We start from the raw sequence: 22,708 nt of genomic DNA, 5'->3' as shown, positions 1-22,708 counted from the left end.
AAATCTTCTGTTAGACTGGCATTTAAGAAACTTTTAAGCTACAATAAATCAAGATATTTTATGAAGTATAGATCATTATAGTTTTGTAAGGCAAGAACACATTAATAACATTCCTACAATCAAGCCTTCCTTCAGGGCTATGAGAAAGCAAAATCCATGCACGTATAGTACTTTCTATCCTTTAAAGAGGCAAGTCTAGATAAGTGGACAGTAAAAGACTCAAGTATATATATATATATATATATATACAAATCTCTTAGGTAAAAATTAATAGTGTAAAGGAAGATATATATATATCTTCATTTACACTATTAATTATTACCTAAGAGATTTGTGCAAGCCTACACATAACCATGCTATGAGCTTTTGTCTACATTCAACTGACATATATACAATATGGCTGAAATATTGTCCCAAGAACATCTGCACAAACTAAAGCAGATACAATGAAAACATGATACTGCCTTTCTAAACAGTACCATTATATATACTGTTACAGGAGTGAGTGAGTGAGTTTAGTTTTACGCCGCACTCAGCAATATTACAGCTATATGGCGGTGGTCTGTAAATAATCGAGTCTGGACCAGACAATCCAGTGATCAACAACATGAGCATCGATCTGCGCAATTGGGAACCGATGACACGCGTCAACCAAGTCAGCGAGCCTGACCACCCGATCCCGTTAGTCGCCTCTTACGACAAGCTGAGTCGCCTTTTATGGCAAGCATGGGTTGCTGAAGGCCTATGCTACCCCGGGACCTTCACGGGTCCTGTTACAGGAACACACAAGCATATAAATGTATGACATAAAAATAAATATATGAATGTATATTGTGAGCACATGCTGGCCACGCTTCCAAGAGACATATATATGTTTTGAGGCTGATATGTTGAATACGAACTCAGTACCATAAGTCATGACTGATGTGAGGGTTATATAAATGTCTGGCCATTATTGTTAAAGGTTAGCTACAAGACTTTATGTATGTATGAGGTGACTCATTGGTATGGGGACATGGTAAACAGGAATATTATGTGAAATCCATCATTTAACATTATCTTCAGAACATGTTGGCATTGATCAACCTTTTTGTTTTATATATATAATTTAGACATGTTATTTTGTTTCATTATGAAAAAGAACTTATTTTTTACATTGACATATATTCAAACTCACAGGCATACAATGATTGTGTGAGAGAAAATGTGTGATTCTGTCTGGACCTTGGTCAAGAAGAATTGCAGACTTAATCATGACATATTCTATAGTGGACCTTGTTAATAAACAAACCCTTACATTATGGATACTGCTTACAACTACTGCCTAGTATAAGAAATAAAATGTAAATGATTCATTATTCCAAAAGTTTGGACATATAAACATATTTAGTGTGAATTATCATGCTCAGATTAAAAGGGTGTATAGATTCTGAGACACATAGTTTTGCTGCTGACCTGAATGCTCTGAAATATGTATATCATAAATCAACAAGTCAAATTATCACAATAGAGGTCATACCGTAAGAATTGTAACGAAAATATTTCATGAATGTCACCTCCAAAATTAATAAATGTCTAAATATTTTGCCACATGATGTTTGAGGTCTATTCTTATAATTTCCACCACCAATGTCCTCTTTCCCACCTAAAAGGGGTCTGTTTTGTGACAGCAAGTTGGGACTGATTATTTGCTGGTCTTTTGTTCAGATTTATTTTCATTCCTTCTTGAAAGTTCAGTCCAGACATAATTTTAGAAAATCTGTAAAAATGTTAACATCAATACATGCAGCACTAGAGAAACCTGAATATATGGATATCTGTTTGTTGCGGAGAGAGAGAGAGACATGCTTTAATTATCCATAGTGCTAACACTAGTAGTTATCTGGAGTTATTAAGTTCACCAAATCAGCAATATTCAAGAAAGGTGTATTTGCTAACTCAGCACATAATAAGATAGTCTGATAATGACATTAACATAAATCATTCAGAAAAAACAGTTTCATTAAAACTGCATTACAGCTATACAAGCCTGGAAATACCATAGTGGTCAAGGAAAGGACATTCTAGGACCACTGACCATCCTTCAGTCTCAATGTTTACTTAACAAGTTGAGAAGCTGCTCAGTGAGGTGCTAAAATGCTCCCTGGCTCTCCTATTCTACTTGTCTCTGACTTATCCAAGAATAAATATCTGATATAGGAAGTATGTTTGTATTGGTAATAAACCAGGAAACCAGGTGTGTTAATCCAAACAGAGGGCAACATGTATCACCTTCATATATAGCTACATTGTGGAAATTGACACAGGTAAACAATAGAGATAAAAGGGATGCCTTGGTGATAAGATGATATTGACATGAAATTACAATGTACTTGAATCATTGTTGTAGGTGTTTGATTTATGGCAGGTAAATATTTTCCAAATGAAATATTATGTATTTGATATTTGATAATCCAATGAAGTCTTATTCATGGTGTCAACTTCACACATCAGATAGTCAGGAACAAATATTTTATGAGCATATCTTCTTACTGGAGTTTTATATTTGCTTTCATCATCAATGGACTTATAAAAATAAGTGAAAGTTATTGATTGAAGAAAGTGACAAAAACATTCAGAAATTCAGAAATCATTTGCTGACTACATTATACACTTCTGATAATATCATGCCTGCATTTATGAATCACTGTGAAATAGTGATGATGCTTGGTGTTCTCAAATGGTTCTCAGTAAAACATTAGTTATAACATATTTGAACTCGCGTTTTCTTCTTTCTTAAATTAGTTTGACACAAAAACCCTTAGGCACTTCATGTATGATTTATTGTCATCAGTTTCAATACACCTGTAGTGGATATACCTTTTTGTGTAAATTCTGGAATTTTTGTTACCATTGGTGTCCAAATGAATAAGACACAGACAGACTTTTGAATGTACTTCCTGACTGACAACCCTAGCAAATTCAAAGAGGTCTTTCAGATGAGATTAATCTCCTTTCTTCAACCTTCCTAACTACAGAAACATCCAGTCAGTGTCACCCAATGCAACTGACAGATGGACAGTTAGCTCTTGACCACTGGTCAACAATACAGTCAAATCTGACCTTGAAAAAAACTTGGTCAAGAGGAATTGAGACATCAGCTTCTTTTCTTGACACTGTGTGACCCTGGTTTAAGACCACTGACCGATGGTCACCTGTGGTTAGTGTCTTGTTCAGTACCACCAGAACATACTTTCATAACGGACAAACAATCCTATTGTGGCTTTCTGATTTCCACAGCTATGGATTTTCTTTTAAAATAATGTAAAACATACTGAACAGGAAAAGAAATGCAAGTTTAAAAAAAATTAAGTAAGCATTCATATTTATGTATTCAATTAAAAACATGACAAAAAAGTTGGCAGTATACACGATCAGAATGACATGCCAATGTTTAATTATCATATCATCTCTACTGGTCCAAAACTACAAAAACTAAAGTTTACTCCCTGTTCTACATGCTTATTGTGGCACAGTACATCATAACATTTGAAATGATTTCTTTTTCTTTTTTAATTTTACTTATCTAAATTTCCAAAGCATATTCAAATGACTGAACAGTATTGATTTGCAATGACTGAATCACAAACTAAACACCCTTATTATTTTTTAAAGTAAAATTATACTTGTAGACATTTACAATACTCTTTACTTTCCAGATATTTTACACATTTTCCCTCTTGATCAACCCCATCACAATTCCATTTGTGTCACCTTCATTTTCAACCACAAGAATACAACAATAATACTTATCCAAACCAATTTCCTGAAATGTGAATGAACAGATCTTTAAAAGGATCACATGGTATTTTTTACGATTTCCACCATGTTTGTGTCCACCCATGCTTTAGCCCTGTCAAAAGTACTGACCATTGTCCAGAGGGTCTTGCTTAGGTTAGAAGGTTGAATCAATATTTGACAACCAGACCACAAACACAACTCTAAACTCAGGCAAGGTATTTATCTCAGTGAAGGAGCAAACAAATATATGATGACAACCTGTATCTATTCATAGGAATCCCTTACAGTCTTCCCTATTCAATGAACATACGAAACATCTAGGTACAGGTCTCAATATTTGGTGAACTTGTGACTTTGATAAATATAATTACCAGCAATCTAGTTTAATGGTCTTGTAAGTAATTGCCTACAATTTGTGGAGTCATTTTAAGGTCACTGTTCTCATAAATGTGGACTAATTTCAAATGGCCTGAATGGTTGAATGCATTTCTGTCCTACAAATTCATAATTATTAAAGTTCATCAAAAAATCATTCCATCATTTTGTTATGAGTTATTGTGACTGATGATAATAAACGACAGTGATTTAACATTTATTGTTTTGAATGAAAGAAATATTTGAAAATAATTTCCTATGAATATAATGAATCCAATTAGCATTAAAATGGTAAAAATTAGACAGGGTTGCTAAACATCTTAATCACATCAATTTGAATTCCAGCAATACAATAAAATCCCTTGTGCCGCTCAATGAAGAAATATTTCAATTTCATATTTTAAAACTCTCAAAGACACATCTGTTAGGATCAACTTCTTCATGTTAGATATACCGCTGTGGTTTGGAAATACAATGTCATCTAAACACAACCTTGTACAAAGTGTCATTAAAATATCAAAAGAAAGGTCAAGGTCATAGCAGCCATCATTTTCATAATCTGTCATTTCAAAAGTTGCCAAGAAAATCTGATAGTCTAAATCCCCACATCAGCTCTCAAGACCCCTGTGAACATTCACTCAGTATTGCCTCTCCCTCTTCAGAGTTTGCCTAATATGAGCTGCAGATGGTGTCCACAGACAGAGTCAATATCTTTGATGTTTAGGCTCCAAGGGAAAAAAATTGTGCCCATATTATGAGATCTTCTCTCTGACCTGATGTCTTGCTGGTGTAATATTTCATGGGTCATGAAGGACACTGAGTCTTCCATCAGTTTTCATTGAGAAAGCAAAATAATAAACACAATGGCAAAGAATAGCAAAAACACCATTATGCTCTTTTGCTGATTAAAGTGCATTATGAGCATTCTTGTGTTTGTATTTTTGCACGGTCATGTTTGTCGGGTCTGAGACAGGAGTCATGTGATTTTGATGACAGACTGTTACATATCTCTTCTGATTTCAATCTCAGGACAAGAAGTAAACTGGGTGAAATAGTCCATTTCAATCTACTGTACAAATGTTTCCTCCTTGTCATCATCATCATCATCATCATCATCATCATCATCATCATCCCTTATGTGAACAAACTGCTGGGACTGACAGACCTATAACATGTTCAAAATGTGCAATGTCTTGTGCTATGTAACTAAGCAAGTAATACAAAATTAAGGTACACTCACCACAAATTTTGATGTTTTTCTTCTTTTCATCCAGCATGATGTTTTCCATCTTCAGGTCTCTGTGAAGAGATGAAATATACATTAACATGTATGAAACATGAGACATTAAGGAAACACAGAACACGATCAATGAATGAGTGAATACATCTTTGGTACTTTTTCACAGCTGCAGCCAGACAATATTACCATATTGACAAGGCATAAAACAATACACCCATAGAGAATCACACCTGGGCTATCATTATGAAGGGCAAGGATCTTAACTACTAGCAACACTACATGATAAATAACATATAAGCACGACCTTTAGCAGGAAACATACAGGAATTAGCAAACATACACTTGCAAACTGAAACTGCAAAGACAACATTAAATATATAAACTTATAATAGGTAAAGTAAATACATTCTGAGGAAATAGCCAATAGCAGGCATTAAAAAAGAAATATAATGTCATGTTCATATCAGACAGACATTATATTCCATGCAGATGTTTGTGATATGTCTGTAAATAGTGTGGATATGGTGGTTTCATCAATATTAGTATCTTTCCCTTACATTATTCCCAAGCTTTTTAGATACTTGGGTGTTGAAAAAGATTTAATTCAGAGACAAAAATCTGGTTTAATTTATCAACTCACATATAATGTGTATGAATTAATGTACTCCTGGTACTTGTTAGACACTGAAACACCATGTAAGTTGGATTTACTGTTAGTCACCAGTAAAACCTCTGAAATGCAGAGTGCATTATGGACATTATTTATTGATTTATTGATTGGGTTCTGTAAAAAATGCTTTGTCAGCGGGTCAACAAACACTGGTCATTGTTTGCTCAGTGATCAAACTAATGACAGCAACACTGACTGCCCACACGTCTTTCACAGGTCTTTGAAATTAACCACATAAAGTTTACCATAAATCTAAAGGCATTCACATGCCAAATTTAATGCACAGTTGTTACTACAATCATTACCCTCATCTTCTTTCAAATTACAGTAGTTCAGTTTGCCTTAACAGTTATTGTACACAAGAACTGTGAAGTGTAACTGGGAACCTGCAAGGAGACCTTTTTCGTCCTTCACTCTTTATGTTAACTGTTGTTATTTTAATTGACATGCCATATATTTCACTCAAATGACCGGAAGCTGATAAGATATTGATGTTTTAACTGACCACTCTATAGAAAGATAGCCACTGGTCAGTTGCCTAGCATTAATGGGGCCTTGACCTTTCACCTGACCCTTGTCTCATTGGAATGTTCAGTACAAGAAGTTGGTTATTTGACTGTGACATACATCTATGTGGTATGGGAAAGGCTTAGTTTAACAAAACAAACTAATTATTATGGTCCTATTTAAGTTGTTGTTTGATAGCCACTTTTAAAGTCATATTTCAATCTACATTTCAAGAATTTGTTCAGGTGGTGCCACAGTATCATATAGTATACTGGCAGTACACAAAAAGTATATTCATAACAGCATATCTAGTAATTAGCATTCTGAATGAGATATTCTAATGAATGATGCCCACTCCACTAATACACCACAGTTTTTGTATTGGTGCCTTTTATCACTTTGATTATGTACATATCTACATTAATTCCTTCATAGTGACAATACATAGTACTTTTTCATTGATATCATTATCACGTAATGTATTTTAATCTATATGCAATTTGTGATCCTTTGCAACCTGCAGTGAGTAGTCGTACATGTGCAACAACAAATTATCTTCTGTTCTTTTTTTCGTCAAAAGATTGTATCAGCTAGTTTCTTTGCAAAATAAACTTCTGAATCCCAGGGATGCAGAAGCTTCATCCTGTGCTTCCCCACACTACCTCTCTCACTACTGGGAGCAGGTGTGTTCTATACAATGTCATGGAACTATCCCCTCAACCCCCTGCACCCCTATCCCCTCTGCTCACCACATCTACAATAATAAACTCAGACCTTTATCAGATTGAACTGACACCACAGTTTGACATCACTCCACACACCAAGACCCCTATCCTTCTCCCCTCCCCCTCATCCACCCCCCAACTCACAACTCCACATCCATTTGAACACATTACTGTAGACTCTGTAAAAAAATGGCCCAGAAAACTTACAGATGATTAATCGAGAGGAAAATGTATGTATGGTAAACCATGAAAAGTTTACAGCTTTTCTGTTCCAAGGAGTTTTAACTGGGGCACATTTGACAAGTACAAAGAAAGATGTGTTTTTCATGTTTACATATGTCAATAACATTATTATCAGAATGGAAATGTTACAATGTTCTCTGATACAACTGATTCTGCATGTTTGCTTAGAGAAAGATATGCTTACAACATGCGTACACGCATTTTAATGTTCATGAAATATCTGTTCAAATTACCTTCAAATCATGATGTACAGACAATGATATATATACAGACATTGTATCAGTATCAGTCAGACAATCATTCTCATATACACTGAATTAATGTTGGTATCTTTTACATATAGAGAGGCATATGTGTCTGTTAATGAGAGTAATCATTTATGTGCGAGTAATCACTATAGTGGAAGGATGTATATATGTATTGCACATACACAGACACGTACTATTACGCATATATGCATTGCTTGAAGGAAACATATTTACAGTAATAAGTAATCACTATAGCCGAAGTATGTAGATGTCATCTTCACATTCATGGTCATGCAAGTAATCATTGTGGTTGAGGTATGTACATATATACTAAGCAGTAAGGCCATGAGTAATCACTATGATTGAAGGATGTCAATATTATGTTTACATCCACAGTCATGAGAGTAAAGATTGTGACTGAGGGATGGCTATATCATGTACGTATACACCAGCTGGTAGGCCATGAGTAATCACTATAGTTGAAGGATATCAATACCATATTCACAGCCATGGTCATGTGAGTAATCACTGTGACCAAGGGATGTGGACATCACAAACACCAGCTTGTGTGGCCATGAGTAATTGCTATGGGTTAGAAATATCCTGTATATCTATGCTGATATATCTGGTACTTGCCTGTGGATATTTTGCTTGTTACACCCTCTTCCTGGGCCAACACATGTTCTGACATTGTGTAACACTTGTGTAAGTTTGTTTATATGTTAAAGCTATACAGGCACAGCCACAATGCAGACACTGTGACTCAGAGACCTTGGAATCTGCTCTGTCTCCAATGATCATCAAACTCAAACAGTTTTTAATTATTGACATAAGCTTAAAAGGTTCTTACTGATATCATGCCGTGGCTCTAACAAAACACAGAACAAAATGGATATACTTATGGCATGCCAATAATAATATCTTTTTCACATTAATAAATATTTTGTACAATTTGCTCTTTCATTCTATTTTGTTTTCACATGTACCTGAGAATTATCTATAACAATTGTATGAATATTTGTGTGACCATTCTCTTATCCTCTTTTATACAACTGCTTAAGTTCACATGAAAATATAGTGATAGGATTGAAGGATGTATCATATCCTTGTCATACTCATCTGTCTCCCAGTTCCTGAATCACGTTATTTACCCTTCTGCAGAAACGTTTCTGCGACTTAAAGACCCTAAATGAAGAAAGTCCCATTGGGGCTCCTTTCCAATTTAAAAGGATTTATTTTTTTTTAATTCTATTTAGAGACTAAGAATTAGTCTGTTGTTATACAAACAAATGGTTGAACAAGATCCCTCATGTATAATTTACATAATTTACATTCCAAAGGCATCACCAATAAATAAGAAATACAATATACAGATTGTCCTCAGTGTCAGCTGAGATCCAAGAGCATAGGTGAAACACAACAGACATTCACCTCTGTCAAAAACACCTGACAGGTGAAAACGAGGACAGGTAAAACATCAAAGCCTTAATCCATGTAGCTATGATTCTGCACAGGTATGGTATTCAGCTATAGCCTCAAGCAGTCTTTTGATTTTTGGCCCGTTGCAGCTTGACATTCTACTGATTGTGTTAGTCTCGGACACTCCTGGTAGTGCACACCACACTTCAAAGTTATATTGGGAATGGCAGTGATGAATAAAAATGATTTATGTAACCCATAGAGAAGCAGATAGATGTGATAACATCAAACCGCTTCATACATGCTTGGTAAAGCTTGTAGATTGTACAATGAAACCATACAAAGATTTGTACCGCCTTTAAAATATATATATCAACTGGATGTTGTTCCTTTATAAAAAGTGAAAAAAAACATCAAAAATTGAAACTGTTTTATCTTATAGTTTCATATGAGCATAAACAGAAATATCTTCCAAATGAATTCCCATTTGTTGATTTTATTCTATCAGATTTTCATGTCATAACTGAAAGTAGACCAGTATGGGAGGAATGTAATGTATATAGAAAAGACAATTTGGAGCCTATAGGACTAAACATATCTTTTATCTACACATATTTCTATCTGGGAGAATCCAGGATGTTGGCAATCTCTCCACATGAAGAAATAACTTGCATATGTCCGTAAGAAAATATGCTAATCGAGTGGGGAGGTATTTATTTTCACAATGGATTTATTTAGACAAAAGTGTAAGTCATAAAAAACTAAGATAGCATCAAGATCCATGTATGAGGACCTGGCATATTCATGAAAATGCAGGGGGTTGTTTTTTCCTCTTTGCTGGTATATCATTTCATCCTAAAGATTAAGTTTCAAATTCCTAAAAAGACACAAATTTCTTAGTTTTCATCAGTAAAAAATTACATGGAAACAAAGGAATATACACAAACGGGGTGTAATAATATATTATCTTTGCATTGATCGACAATGCTGACAAATTTACTCCAAAATCGTCTCTTACATTTAACAAGGTTAACGAATTGAACACATGTACATGCTATTTTTCTTACAATACCATCTGAAGCAAAATGTTTGTAGTAAATTTTCCACATAATTTTTAAGCTTGAATCCATGGGATATATTTCATGATTGAAACTAAAAACAGTGATAACTTTCAGTTGTTTCATATCTGTTAATGTACAACAACATTGACTGCTTGAATATAAACTATAATTAGGTAGATGACATTAAGTAGTTCGGATTAAATTGATGTTTTGAGGGATTAAGTTGATTAAGAATGGATGTGATGTTTGATCCTCATAGTTTTGCTATTTGTAAAAAGTAAGTCACCTGAGACATGTAGTCCTAACCGTCAGTCACATGACATAAGCAGCGAACTTAGCTCCGACTCTGTACAATAAATGATCACCATAAACTCTCTTGGAGTCATGAACTGCCACAACTATTCAAAGTCTATGATAATATCAGTGGTAGGCACACAGCTCTGTCAAAACAGGTAATTGATGGTCTCGAGTCTGTCACACCTGACAGCTTGCTTTAATACCTGTCTACCAGACACCTCCATAATAGGGACACCTTGTTAATGTAATACTTTGCAAGTAGTGTCAGTTTCATTATTTGTTAAATCTAAAGTATAAAAGCAATTTTCAAGGTTTGTTTGGGGATTCATATATGATATGATGATAGATGATTTGGATAGAAGGAAAACACAGCCACTGCAGCCGAGTCTAAACCGGAACTGGATAGATGGAAAACACAGCCACTGCAGCCGAGTCTAAACCGGAACTGGATAGATGGAAAACACAGCCACTGCAGCCGAGTCTAAACCGGAACTGGATAGATGGAAAAATTTGAGGATGTTGACACAAATATGTTAGATATATAGAAAGAGTAAACAAAGATAGCATTTCAAGAGGAATGAGGGAATATTATATAAATGATAATACAAGTGACCAAACATTTCAACATCCATAAGTAATGACTGCTAGAAGCAGCAGATTGTACAGTTTGGACTGGATTACACAGTATACAACATCTAAACGAAATGATGGAAGAAAGCAAGTTGGAAGAAAAGAATGCATGATAAGTGGTAGTGGACAGAAGGGAAGGAAGGAGGAAGTGATTGAACAATACATGATAAAGCGAAGATAAAGGAATGATTGACAGATCATAAAGAAAAAAGATGAGGAATAGATGATGGTTAAAGATAAGAATGAATGAATAAAGGATAGGTGATGATAAAGGAAAAATGAACAAAAGCTGATGATAGTGAGAAAATGATGAAGGAATGAAGGATAGGTTATGAAAAAGTGAAAAGGATAAAGGATAGATGATGGTAAAGATAGATAAAGATAGATAAAAAGAAAAGGATGAAGTAATAAAGGATAAATCACAGAAGATAAAGACAGGAGGATGAAGGAATGAAGGATAGATCACAAAAGATCAAGATAGAAGGATGAAGGAATGGAGGATAGATCACAAAAGATCAAGATAGAAGGATGAAGGAATGGAGGATAGATCACAAAATATCAAGATAGAAGGATGAAGGAATGGAGGATAGATCACAAAAGATCAAGATAGAAGGATGAAGGAATGAAGAATGGATGATCATGGATGGAATGTTGAAGGGAATGAACAGACAGAGAGAAAGAGAAAAACAATTTATTACCAAAAACAACAAACACATAAATCCTTCCAAAATGTGTCAAAGCAAATGTCCCTGGAAAGAAATGTACGAGGTCATTGCATGTCAAGTGACATTAACTGGGTATAATCAATATCAGCTTGCCAGACTGACTTTAAGATAGCAGACCACTGGCTTTTCTCCACAATAACACACAAGCGTCACAACTTTGTCCATGTAGCATTAGACACTAACATATCCACAGACTCTACATTGTGAAAACTCAGGCTCCCAGTCCTGATACCTGTCAACTACCTAGCATGAAATCATATTTTCATCACAACAGATCTGTACTTCAAACTGAACTCATTTCAAGTATATATGGCTATTTGGGCGTCATACTTGACCAGCTCAGACCCTTGTATTTTAGTGCAGTTGGAGAGATTAGCATTTAAATGTCCTGACAACAATGCATCCGTATGCTGACAGCTTCGTAAATTTCTCAGCAGTGTTAATAACTTCAGAGAGAGGGATTATTTCAGACATGCTCAGTATCACCGAGAACAAGATTGGTGTCAACATATTCCTAATTTATAGCTTTGAACTCATTTGAGGTATTACCAAGTACATGTCCTATAATGTCAGGAAAGTTTGTAGGTTAGACTTACGGTCTGAACATTTCCAAGCCAATTTCATTAAAAGGAACAACTTTAACTACATGTCAATAAAATGTCTTATGTTGCTTAATTACTGATACAGGGGAAAAAAGAGGCATGATTAACACAAGAGTGTTAACTTTGCCTCCATATAAACCAAATTGTCAGGTTCAAAAGTCTGAGAAAAAGAGAATTTATGGCCGGAAATAGACAAATGTCTGTTTCAAAGATGCTGAGTTTGAGAAAAACTTCAATATGTACCCACTGGTATCCGACAGATGGATTCATCATAAACTGTCACGGGTGACGTGTTCCAAACCTGGTACACCAAGCGCCATACACAAAACTTTAGGATTGAACTCTACCATAATTTAATGCATGGTTTGCTTGAGATATTAATCATTTTTTTATCTTCTCTGTCACCTTCATGTGAAATGTAATCCCTCCAGTGAAAATGCCAGCATTTTACTTGGCATGATGTAATTATAAGCACTGCAATTCCTTCAGGAACATTTTTCAATGTATGACAGTTGGTCTATATGTCCTGGTTGGAACACACGTGGAGGGTTCCAAGACAACAAATTACTGTACATTAACATCTTCATAAATCATGGCAATATGCACATTTCCTCTGGTACTGCTGTGCAGATGTCATAGCGTATATTCCAAAGCATTAATACACCAATTATTGCTGCTTAAAATAACAGAAGTTTATATAAATCTATTTATCAAAGTCATGTTCTTGTTATAAGATTTTACCTATTCAAATTTGCTTTAAAAATAAGGCTTAAACAGCTCATTTTAAATGTATCCTGTGTGAGATAGGTCAAACACAGTTACCTCCCTTACACCTTTATCAGTATCTTGCCTGTGTTGCTTACTGAGTAAATAACACACATTATAGAGAGTAGCAACAATATTTCAAGTTTTAATTTATATTTTCATAAAACAATTTTGAACATTTCATTCCTGTTTTCTTTCCAGGAGACTATAAGGTTCATGATGGAGTCCATCATGGGTATTTATTAGGCATCTAATGTATTAAGTTTTGGTACCATATAAACTTGGTACCATATATAAGGTTGTTGCATTGGACAGAACCATACAGATTGTATGACATTCATGGCTTGATACTCTTCAAACCACACTACTCGAATTTCTCAGTTATGACTCCCTTTCTTGATTGTTCCTTGCTTAATAACGTTCTATTTAACAGTGATCTGTAGAGAAGAATTTGGAATGGATAAACTAGTGACTGACAGAGTGAGCATCAGTCTACACAGATGTAAAGTGGGTCAACCAAGTCATCAAACTTGTCCACCCTCTCTTGTTAATACTCTAATAACAAGCATTGATTGTTGTCATGAACACCGATCTTCACAGGGAACACCCATTTGGTGTGCCCCATTCTGATATCATTTGAATGTTCCTAAAGGTGAAATAGATACTAGCGTCTATGTCAGCTTCAGCTTAATCAACATGATAATTCAATAACCAATAAATAACATCAGAACATGGTGGCAAATCATGGAAGACATTAACTACGTATGACATAATATTCTATTTTCCATTGCATAATTTAGAGATGTAACAAAATGTATTTACACAGTATACAAAGTATTTAAAATATTTAAAATATTTTTCTTACTATTAAGTTATCACCATTTATAGCACAAATCACACTGTCCTGTGGCCAATATTCATTATAATATTAGAAGACATATTCATAATCCAAACTGTTGTCAATAACATCCAAATACAAAAACAACAGGAGACAAAATTCTAACATGTGAAGCCTCTTATTCACCTAATGCATGGGCCACTTCAGCTCTGACAATTCCGTGTCAAAATCAATTAGCATAACAGCTTTCAAAGTCAGCTACTCTAAAGACAGCTTCAAGTAATGCCCTTGTTCCCCTATAGCTCACAGAAAAGCAAGAAATCAGTGCTAGCTGAAACCAGACATAAAATCCCCTGAGTCAGCGATTTATTAGTCCCTGATTATCCTGTAATGACAATCTTGGCTCTATTCAAATGACCCTTCTTGCTACCTGCCACCAATGTGTGCATAGAGTTACCTGCCCTTGTCTAGGGCCTCTACCTGTGTTAACAGGTAAACACATTTGTAACCTTTAAGCATCAGATTTCATGGGAGGACCAGTCATGTGCAAGAGTTTTAAATCTACGTAAAGCTTTTTTCATATTGCATGATGTCTACGCCAAAGAAAGGGTGACCCGAAACATTCGTGATTTGCCTCAGTGTGAAACCGATACCAGTATTTTCAAGAAGTTGCTTTTTTGTATCCTGGATAATGAAGTGAACCATAGTATCTCTACTAGCAACTGATATTCCTGGGTAAATTCAACACATACCAATTTTCACAGTATTTTACACACCCAATGTTTGTGCTGTGACCCACAAGATGTTCTATTTTCTTATGTTACAGACACCATTGTGCAACAGAGTTAGAAGCATCCACTAAATTGTACTTAAGAGCCTACATGAGAAATACGGTCCATACGGTATGATAATGAAACCTGAGTGATCCATAAGTACTTTTCTGTTACAGAGGTAAACTGATGATTGTCTGCTAAAGTGAGTGAGTGAGTGAGTGAGTGAGTGAGTGAGTGAGTGAGTGAGTGAGTGAGTGAGTGAGTGAGTGAGTGAGTGAGTGAGTGAGTGAGTGAGTGAGTGAGTGAGTGAGTGAGTGAGTTTTACACACTCAGCAATATTCCAGCTATATGACGGTGGTCTGTAAATAATCAAGTCTAGATGAGACAATTTGGTGATCAACAGCATGAGCATCGATCTGTGCAACGGGGAACCAATGACATTCACCAACCAAGTCAGTGAGCCTGACCACCCAATCCCATTAGTTGCCTCTTACAACAAGCAGTCACCTTGTATGGTAAGCATTGGTTGCTGAAGGCCTATTCTACCCCGGACCTTCATGGGTCTGACCAGCTACGGAAGAATAAGTTGTGAACATCATTTAACTCCTCTTGTGACACTGTAATACAGAAATCAATGATGTATGTGTAGGAACATAACCAATATACAGAAAAAGTCTGAAATTAAACATGTATAAATTAATTACCTGATTCAAGTTCAGATCTATGGTTTTCTTTACACACCACACATGTTGAACATGAACATGAAAAATAAAATATCTTGTGGATCAAGCACAAACATTGACCATGTAATATACTAATATATTGGCATGCATTGATTTTACCCATTTACAATTTTGAAGACTGTTATTTTGTGTAGTTTAGTTTTTTCTTAGCTCCATGTTTCTGTTATATTTCAGTATAGAATTCTTATTTTTATAGCACTTTTATTACCTTTAAATATGGTACAAAATGGTATCGTCAGTTACATTTTTGTCATACTAGTGTTGGGAGTCATGAAATTTTGTCTCATGTAGTCAGAATGTCGCATGACTCAGACAATGATGCAAAAAAAGCCTTCATCCTAATCAACCAGAGACACCTTCAAAGAGACATTGTCTGTATTAACTTCATGCTTCAACTTCACATGCATAAACTGTGACACACTTCAACTTTGATCTACAATTCATCTTGAAGTTTTAGCATACTGTGATGTATTGCTATGAATATATTTAGGGAGCATAACTTCAGTTGACTCTGTCATAATAAGGCTTGAAATCACAGACATGGCTGATGTAGAAGCGTCACAACAGGATTGAAATAAACAACCCAAGAAAGTTGTGAATTTCATTCCCAAGTCATAAATGGTACATAGCAGGAAGGCACGTGCCTCCACTCTCGGAGAGCCACAGGTAACAGATATTTCATTTCTGCAATGACACATTACAAATGAACAATAATTGACAAGCCTATTTTTTAATGTAGTGTCATCTACACCTTAGACCCATCAGGAAACAATTATCCACCCTGGGCAATAATTATCATCCATATCTCTCCTGGTGTTCATGAATGAAGGCTGTCAGAGCCTGGTGTAGGGAAACACTTGTCGACAAGCTGAGTGATGGGTGAAAAATACGAGAAACGGAAGCCTTTGTAAATTACTAAACACCACTCCCATGGTATGTTTAAATGACATCAAAGCATGATTTTGTATTTTTCAGAACTAGGAAGTCATTCATCTTGCTCAAATTTGTGTGTGAAATTAGTCTGTGTCGGCCACTTCTCCTTTCCACAAGTTATAAAAAAATAACATTTGTTTTTCTCATGTCAAGTGTTAACTACAGTGGAAGCTGTCTAAACCAGAACTCATGAGACAGAAGAAATAATCCAGTTTAGACAATGTGCTGGATTGTAGAGCTGATGATAAATTACAAGCCATGGATGGGATTGAGATTTTATACCAGTGTTGACAACTTTCAGGACTGGACAGATGCCAGTTTTGACAGCTTCCACAGTAAAACACAGGTCAATGGAAGGAATCGAAAGCTTGACCTTTCTCTGATCAGAAAACCATTGACCGTTTATCTATATCTGCTAACTTTCAGCTTTAATCATGACCTATTACTTCACTGATTAGTGTACATTACAAACCAGAGATAAGAACCTGGATCACCCAACTCAAACAGCATAAGATAACTCATTTAACAGCATTTGAATGCAATATATTTAGGAAAGTCATATTTCTGGAACAATTTCATAATAAATATAACTCTCAGCCTCTGCTCTAAACACAATCTCAGGTTTAACTGCAGTATCAGTTCTAACTGCAACCTCAGCTCTAACCACAACCTCAGTTCAAACTGTAACCTTAGCTCTAACCACAACCTCAGTTCAAACTGCAACCTCAGCCCTAACCACAACCTCCGATCTATCTGTAACCTCAGCTCTAACCACAACCTCAGGTCTATCGGCAACCTCAGCGCTAACCACAACCTCAGTTCCAACTACAACCTCAGCTCTAACCACAACCTCAGGTCCATCTGCAACCTCAGTTCCAAATGCAACCTCAGCCTCAAAAGCCAAACTCAACCTTATGCATGGCTCAACCTTTCTGCCACTTGTACACATAGATACAGCTTAAAATGTAAGTGATACTTCAGCAGCCTATATATTCAGGCATAATGTTACTGACAAATAAGTCATGGTATATGCATTACAACATAGGGCTCGTTCATAAAGGTCTTAATTTCAGTCTCAGTTTCACACATCAATGAAGGAGTACATTTCTTTCACTTTGATATGGGCAGTGGGGTAGCCTAGTCATTGAAGTGTCCGATTGTCACGCTGTCACATGTTCGATTCCCCACATGGGCTCAATTTGTGAAGCCTATTTCTGGTGTCCCCTGCTGTGAGACCATGAAGATCTGGTGTTGAATAGGTCTTCAGCAACCCATGCTTGCCAAAAAAGGTGACTATGCTTATCGTAAGAGGGGACTAATGGGATCAAGTGGTCAGACTCGCTGACTTGGTTGACACAATGTCATCAGTTCCTAATTGCACAGATCGATGCTCATGCTGTTGATCAGGGGGTTACGTGGTTCAGGTCAAATTATTTACAGACCACTGCCACATAGTTGGAATATTGCTGAGTGCAGCATAAAACTTAACTCACTCACCCTGCTGTGATATTGCTGGAATATTGCTAAAAGTGGAGTAAAACCATACTCACTCACTTAAATATTCCAGCAATACAACAAGGACAGGATTTAATCCCAACACATCGCTTCCGTATGGGGAATTAAACCAGGTCCCACTTCAATGACCAGGGTCTTTATCATCTAGGCTTCTGAAGGCATAATATCTTCCTCCCCACTTCTATTGCCATCCCTAACCCCAGCTTAACTTCAGCTGACCAGGACCCAAACCTGTGTTTCAGTGTTTGACATACAAGTGTTGAGGATTTTCCTCCCAGATACTATTTATCTTCTATAGTTCATGTTAACCAGTGTCAGTAACACAGTCATGTATATCCTCTACTTAATCACGATGTCACAGAAATAAAATATACACATCATTTATTGAAACAACTATTTACTCTACCCTCAGGAGACTAGAGACATTTGCCACTTTAAATTCTTAATAAACTAAAATCATGTCAAGATGAGCTTTGATATGTGCACAGGTTGTAATTCTTCTTGCAATGAAAATAACAAGCATTTGCTTAATGGTAATACATGCAGTTGCCAAGATATTCTCAAGTGTCGAATGACGAAGACTGGTTTTATTAACACCTCAAATGAAAACCTCTGCAGGTACAGTTGTCAATTGTTCTGTCAAACACCTGCACAGTTGTCAATTTCACATTCTTGTTGACAACAGCTAAGGATATGGATGTTATATAGAGCACTAGAGGCTGATGACAAAAGTTATCAATTACATGGTGAAAGTAGAGTGAGCAGACTTTAAGCTCATGTAATGAGAAGTATACATGATTCTGGTCACATATTTCCATGTACATTTCATAACTACAGAAACAGCATGATTACGTGTCAAAGTACATTCTCATAAACTGAAATCACTTCATTATATAACTCCTGGTAAACTATAAAATACTCTCTCTATATATGCTATAAAATTTATTATGTCATATGCCACATAACCATTTGTCTTAAGAAAATAGCATTTTATGATAATATTCTTATCAAATTTCAGTAAAATTATGACAGTATTTATAAATGATGACATATTCCTTTGAGCAACCTTAAAACTAACTGACTCATCCACTCACAATACATTAAAAAGTTGTAATAATATTATATTCAATTAATTTTTAAATGATAGGAAAATCAAGTCATATTTTTGCAAGGCACACAATATCAGCATAAGCTCAGTCCATTGTTCAGGCAGGTGTAAACAAACGTAACTCCAGTTTATACGCAAGTGTCAAGGGCTGCTCAGAACCTGTTTTCGTCAGGAAAATACTTTTCTATCCATATGTGTCAACCATGAACAGTCATGCCTGGCAAATATTGTGTGTTATCCTGTTTTACATGTTCATCATCCCGTTCTGAACATACATGACACCTCTTTCCTCCAAAGAATCGTTCCGTTCGAAAGTGCTGACTTGGCATTTCAGTGTCAATATGTACGATTATTTGTTCAGGATCATTTGCTCATTTTAAAGTTTAATTTTTTAAGGACTCTTTAACTGAATTTGGACGAGACATGAAACTCTTTTTCTAATAACATTATCTTCAACTTCCTGATAATTTGCAAATATGTTATGGGTAAAACAATTAGCTAGCTTTGAAAAATGACAGTATGTCAATGATTTTTTGAAAGAATTACAATGATAAATTCTTCATGAATGGCTCACAGCAGCATATTTATATATTTCATGATCATCTGGTATCCATGGTAGTGCTTTTTCTTATTATCCACATGAAACTCTATGGAAATCGTTTGACTATGACTACATCTGTAATTTTCGTCTCTTTGATTATATTGGAAATAAAAACATAAACAGAGAAAAAGAGTCACAGCATCTATGTTGTGGGATGTTTCTTGTCAATTTCTTTACTCCGAAATACCTTTCAAAGAATGGTGGAAATGAATGAAATGTTCAAGACAAATATACTGAATGGACAGCTATTACATCTTACTGAAATTCTAGTGAAATGTACATATTCCCCATGTGATCGACATGTTCATCCTGTTTTACTGTGGAAGTGCTCTAGTGTAATGTACAAGCCAATGACTGTGATAGACAACAGTATAGCTATCAGCATACATGGGCTCTCACGCCAGTGTAGACTGATCCACTGCAATAGACATGTCTGTCTACCATCCCTCAGGTGTTATCTAAACAAGGAAATCTGAGGTCAAATAGTTAGATTTGTGACTTGTTTGTTTGTGTTAACACTCAGCTATTGTAAACTGGTCCTCCGAGTGGTCAACTACTGGTCACCTTGGCCTTGTCGGCTGACTGACCCCTTCAAAACTCCTCCCCTAAATCACATACAATTCACCTGGATTGAATACATTTCTCACAGTGTCAAATAACTACAAAAAAACAGCATCAAAGTCTTCTTTCATGAAACCATCATGAAACAGTTATTACCATAATAACAGGATGTCTCAACCCTCAAATGAAGTCTTTTTTTCTTGTAATCCTCACTGATAGTGAATGTGGATCCCCATATTATTTCCTTAATATTCACACCAATTATATTTTTATTACACCTCGACCATCAGTCATCACCACTTAATTTATGTTATCCAAACTTCAAACCTGCCACCCATCATCTTAAAAGCTCAAGAACCAGTTTTGTGAAAAGGTGAACAGTTTTATCATCATATCCTACAGTGCTATGAAATGTAAAATTAACGCCAGCCATCTCACGAGGATTATCTGTGGTGTATATGCTTAGATGTCACTTTTGACTTTGTAGGCTCAACAAGTCTCAATGATAAGTCATGCATTTATGTTAAGTGTTAACATTTGTCTAATCTCGGAACCAAACTCTCTGAGAGTAAGCTTAGAGGGTAATTAATTTGTTCTTGTAGACTCTCCGTGATACCAATCATCTTCACTTCCTAATGATACTTAATCCCTTCTTACAGTTTTCCCCATCAATCCGCTTTAATAAATTAAACACTGATGTGAATAAGAAGAAGTAAATATTCAGGCTACAGATTTATAAATAACTGATTCTCAGCAGTTGAATAAAAAATGATGAATGCTCTTTGCTGATGAGTTTAGACACTAGTTGAATGATGAAACCTACATGGTCAAGCTAAAAAGTGCAAAAAAAAATCATGTCCTCGAATTCCCACACTGTTCATCCAAGATGTGCACTAACCTACATTTACACCAAGAATTGCCTGCAAAGATTGGTATCAAAGCCTCCCCTCTTTCCTCTTAAAGGGTCAAAAGATTAAAAGTTTTATCATGTTTTATCTTGTTTTATCTACGTTTATGCCCATCTCTAATCTACCGAGAAGAAAGTGTTTACATCTTGTCTTACATAATATTTCCCAGATCATATCGCCTCCACTTCTCCCATGCTCACAGCTGACAGCCATTTCACAAACAACATGAACTTTTACAGGCATCTACTAACTACAACTTAGGACAATGATAACTAACCCTGAAAGATGATTAGATTTTAAGGTACACTATCCCTGTCAACTGCCTTACTATGAATGTATCTTTTTTCACTGTGACAATAATTAGACACATAATGTAATGACAATATTCCGGCTTCAATTACAAACAAAATCTCTGTTTAAAGCTTGCTTGGTCTCTAACTTCAGCTGAAACATAAAATACATTCTCTATTTACATAAAGAACATTTTTTAACAATACATCTACATTTAATATATAATGTTCATTTTATACCTTAGCTGAGGCATATTTGATCAATGTGTATGATTTAAGATGCTACAGTGGGTTCTATGGAAAATTCTAGCCTTCATAAGAGTTGTGGAGACATCTCTTATTAGTCCATATTCCTCATGTCTGAAAATTCTATTGTTTAAGCATAACATATTTTAAAATGAAATTTCATCAGACTCATGAGTAAGGAGCATGGGAAAAGGCTATGAAATCTTAAATAACATTTCCTCAATTAGCATGACAAGAATCCAGGTTCTCAGAGTTGGTCCAGTAAAAGATAAACTTCCATTGATTTCGCACCAGACTTGTCAATATCAATGCATCCCTTGTCTATTGCGCTAAGCACAACAAGACGCTTGAAGCAACATTTACTTGTACAACACAGGTTAGGTCACTGACTTATCTACTTTTCTGGTTGAATAGTTTTTCTCAATCACAGACCTAGTGGAACCGAACACCATTGTCGGTTTCAATGTAATATGACATGACATGGATTAGGGTTCATCCTCAACACTCGTCAATTGCACGTCAATATCATCAGTGGAGCTGTAAGCTGTAAGCTGTAAGGTTACTACATCAAATGCAGCAATCCTGCCTTGGGCAATGAAAGAGATTTCTCTGTTGTCTATAGAAACTGTAATGTGCCATGGCTACAGATCTATTTTTCTGTGAATGAAAATGTCATTATTTGTGAATCTAAACATCAAACAGGAAGGATTACAGACTTGAAATAATTTGTACTATTCATTTTTGTAGGGTGTAACTTCAAAAATGGAAACTAAAAACATTTTGGCCGTGGATTTGGTAAATTTATACATACATTACACTTTCTCAGTAAAATTACAACTTCTAGAGTGTTTATTCAAGATTCAAATCCAGTTTCGCGTAACCCTTTCCAAGATAGCCACTATCTC

At 35.6% G+C, this 22,708-nt stretch overlaps 1 protein-coding gene across 1 annotated transcript in view; it reads right to left on the bottom strand.

The window, feature by feature from the left end:
* Window positions 1-22,708, bottom strand: part of LOC137290346 (serine/threonine-protein kinase par-1-like) — a 237,792-nt gene that overhangs the window by 49,375 nt on the left and 165,709 nt on the right. Inside the window, exon 4 of the mRNA XM_067821197.1 lies at window positions 5,396-5,454. Coding sequence (XP_067677298.1) covers window positions 5,396-5,454 — 59 coding nt within the window. The remainder of the gene's footprint in view (window positions 1-5,395; window positions 5,455-22,708) is intronic.

Source organism: Haliotis asinina, chromosome 7 (assembly GCF_037392515.1).
Source record: "Haliotis asinina isolate JCU_RB_2024 chromosome 7, JCU_Hal_asi_v2, whole genome shotgun sequence".
Lineage (NCBI taxonomy): Eukaryota > Metazoa > Mollusca > Gastropoda > Lepetellida > Haliotidae > Haliotis > Haliotis asinina.
Note: the sequence above shows the minus strand (reverse complement) of the source record. Positions and strands in the feature narration are given on the sequence as shown.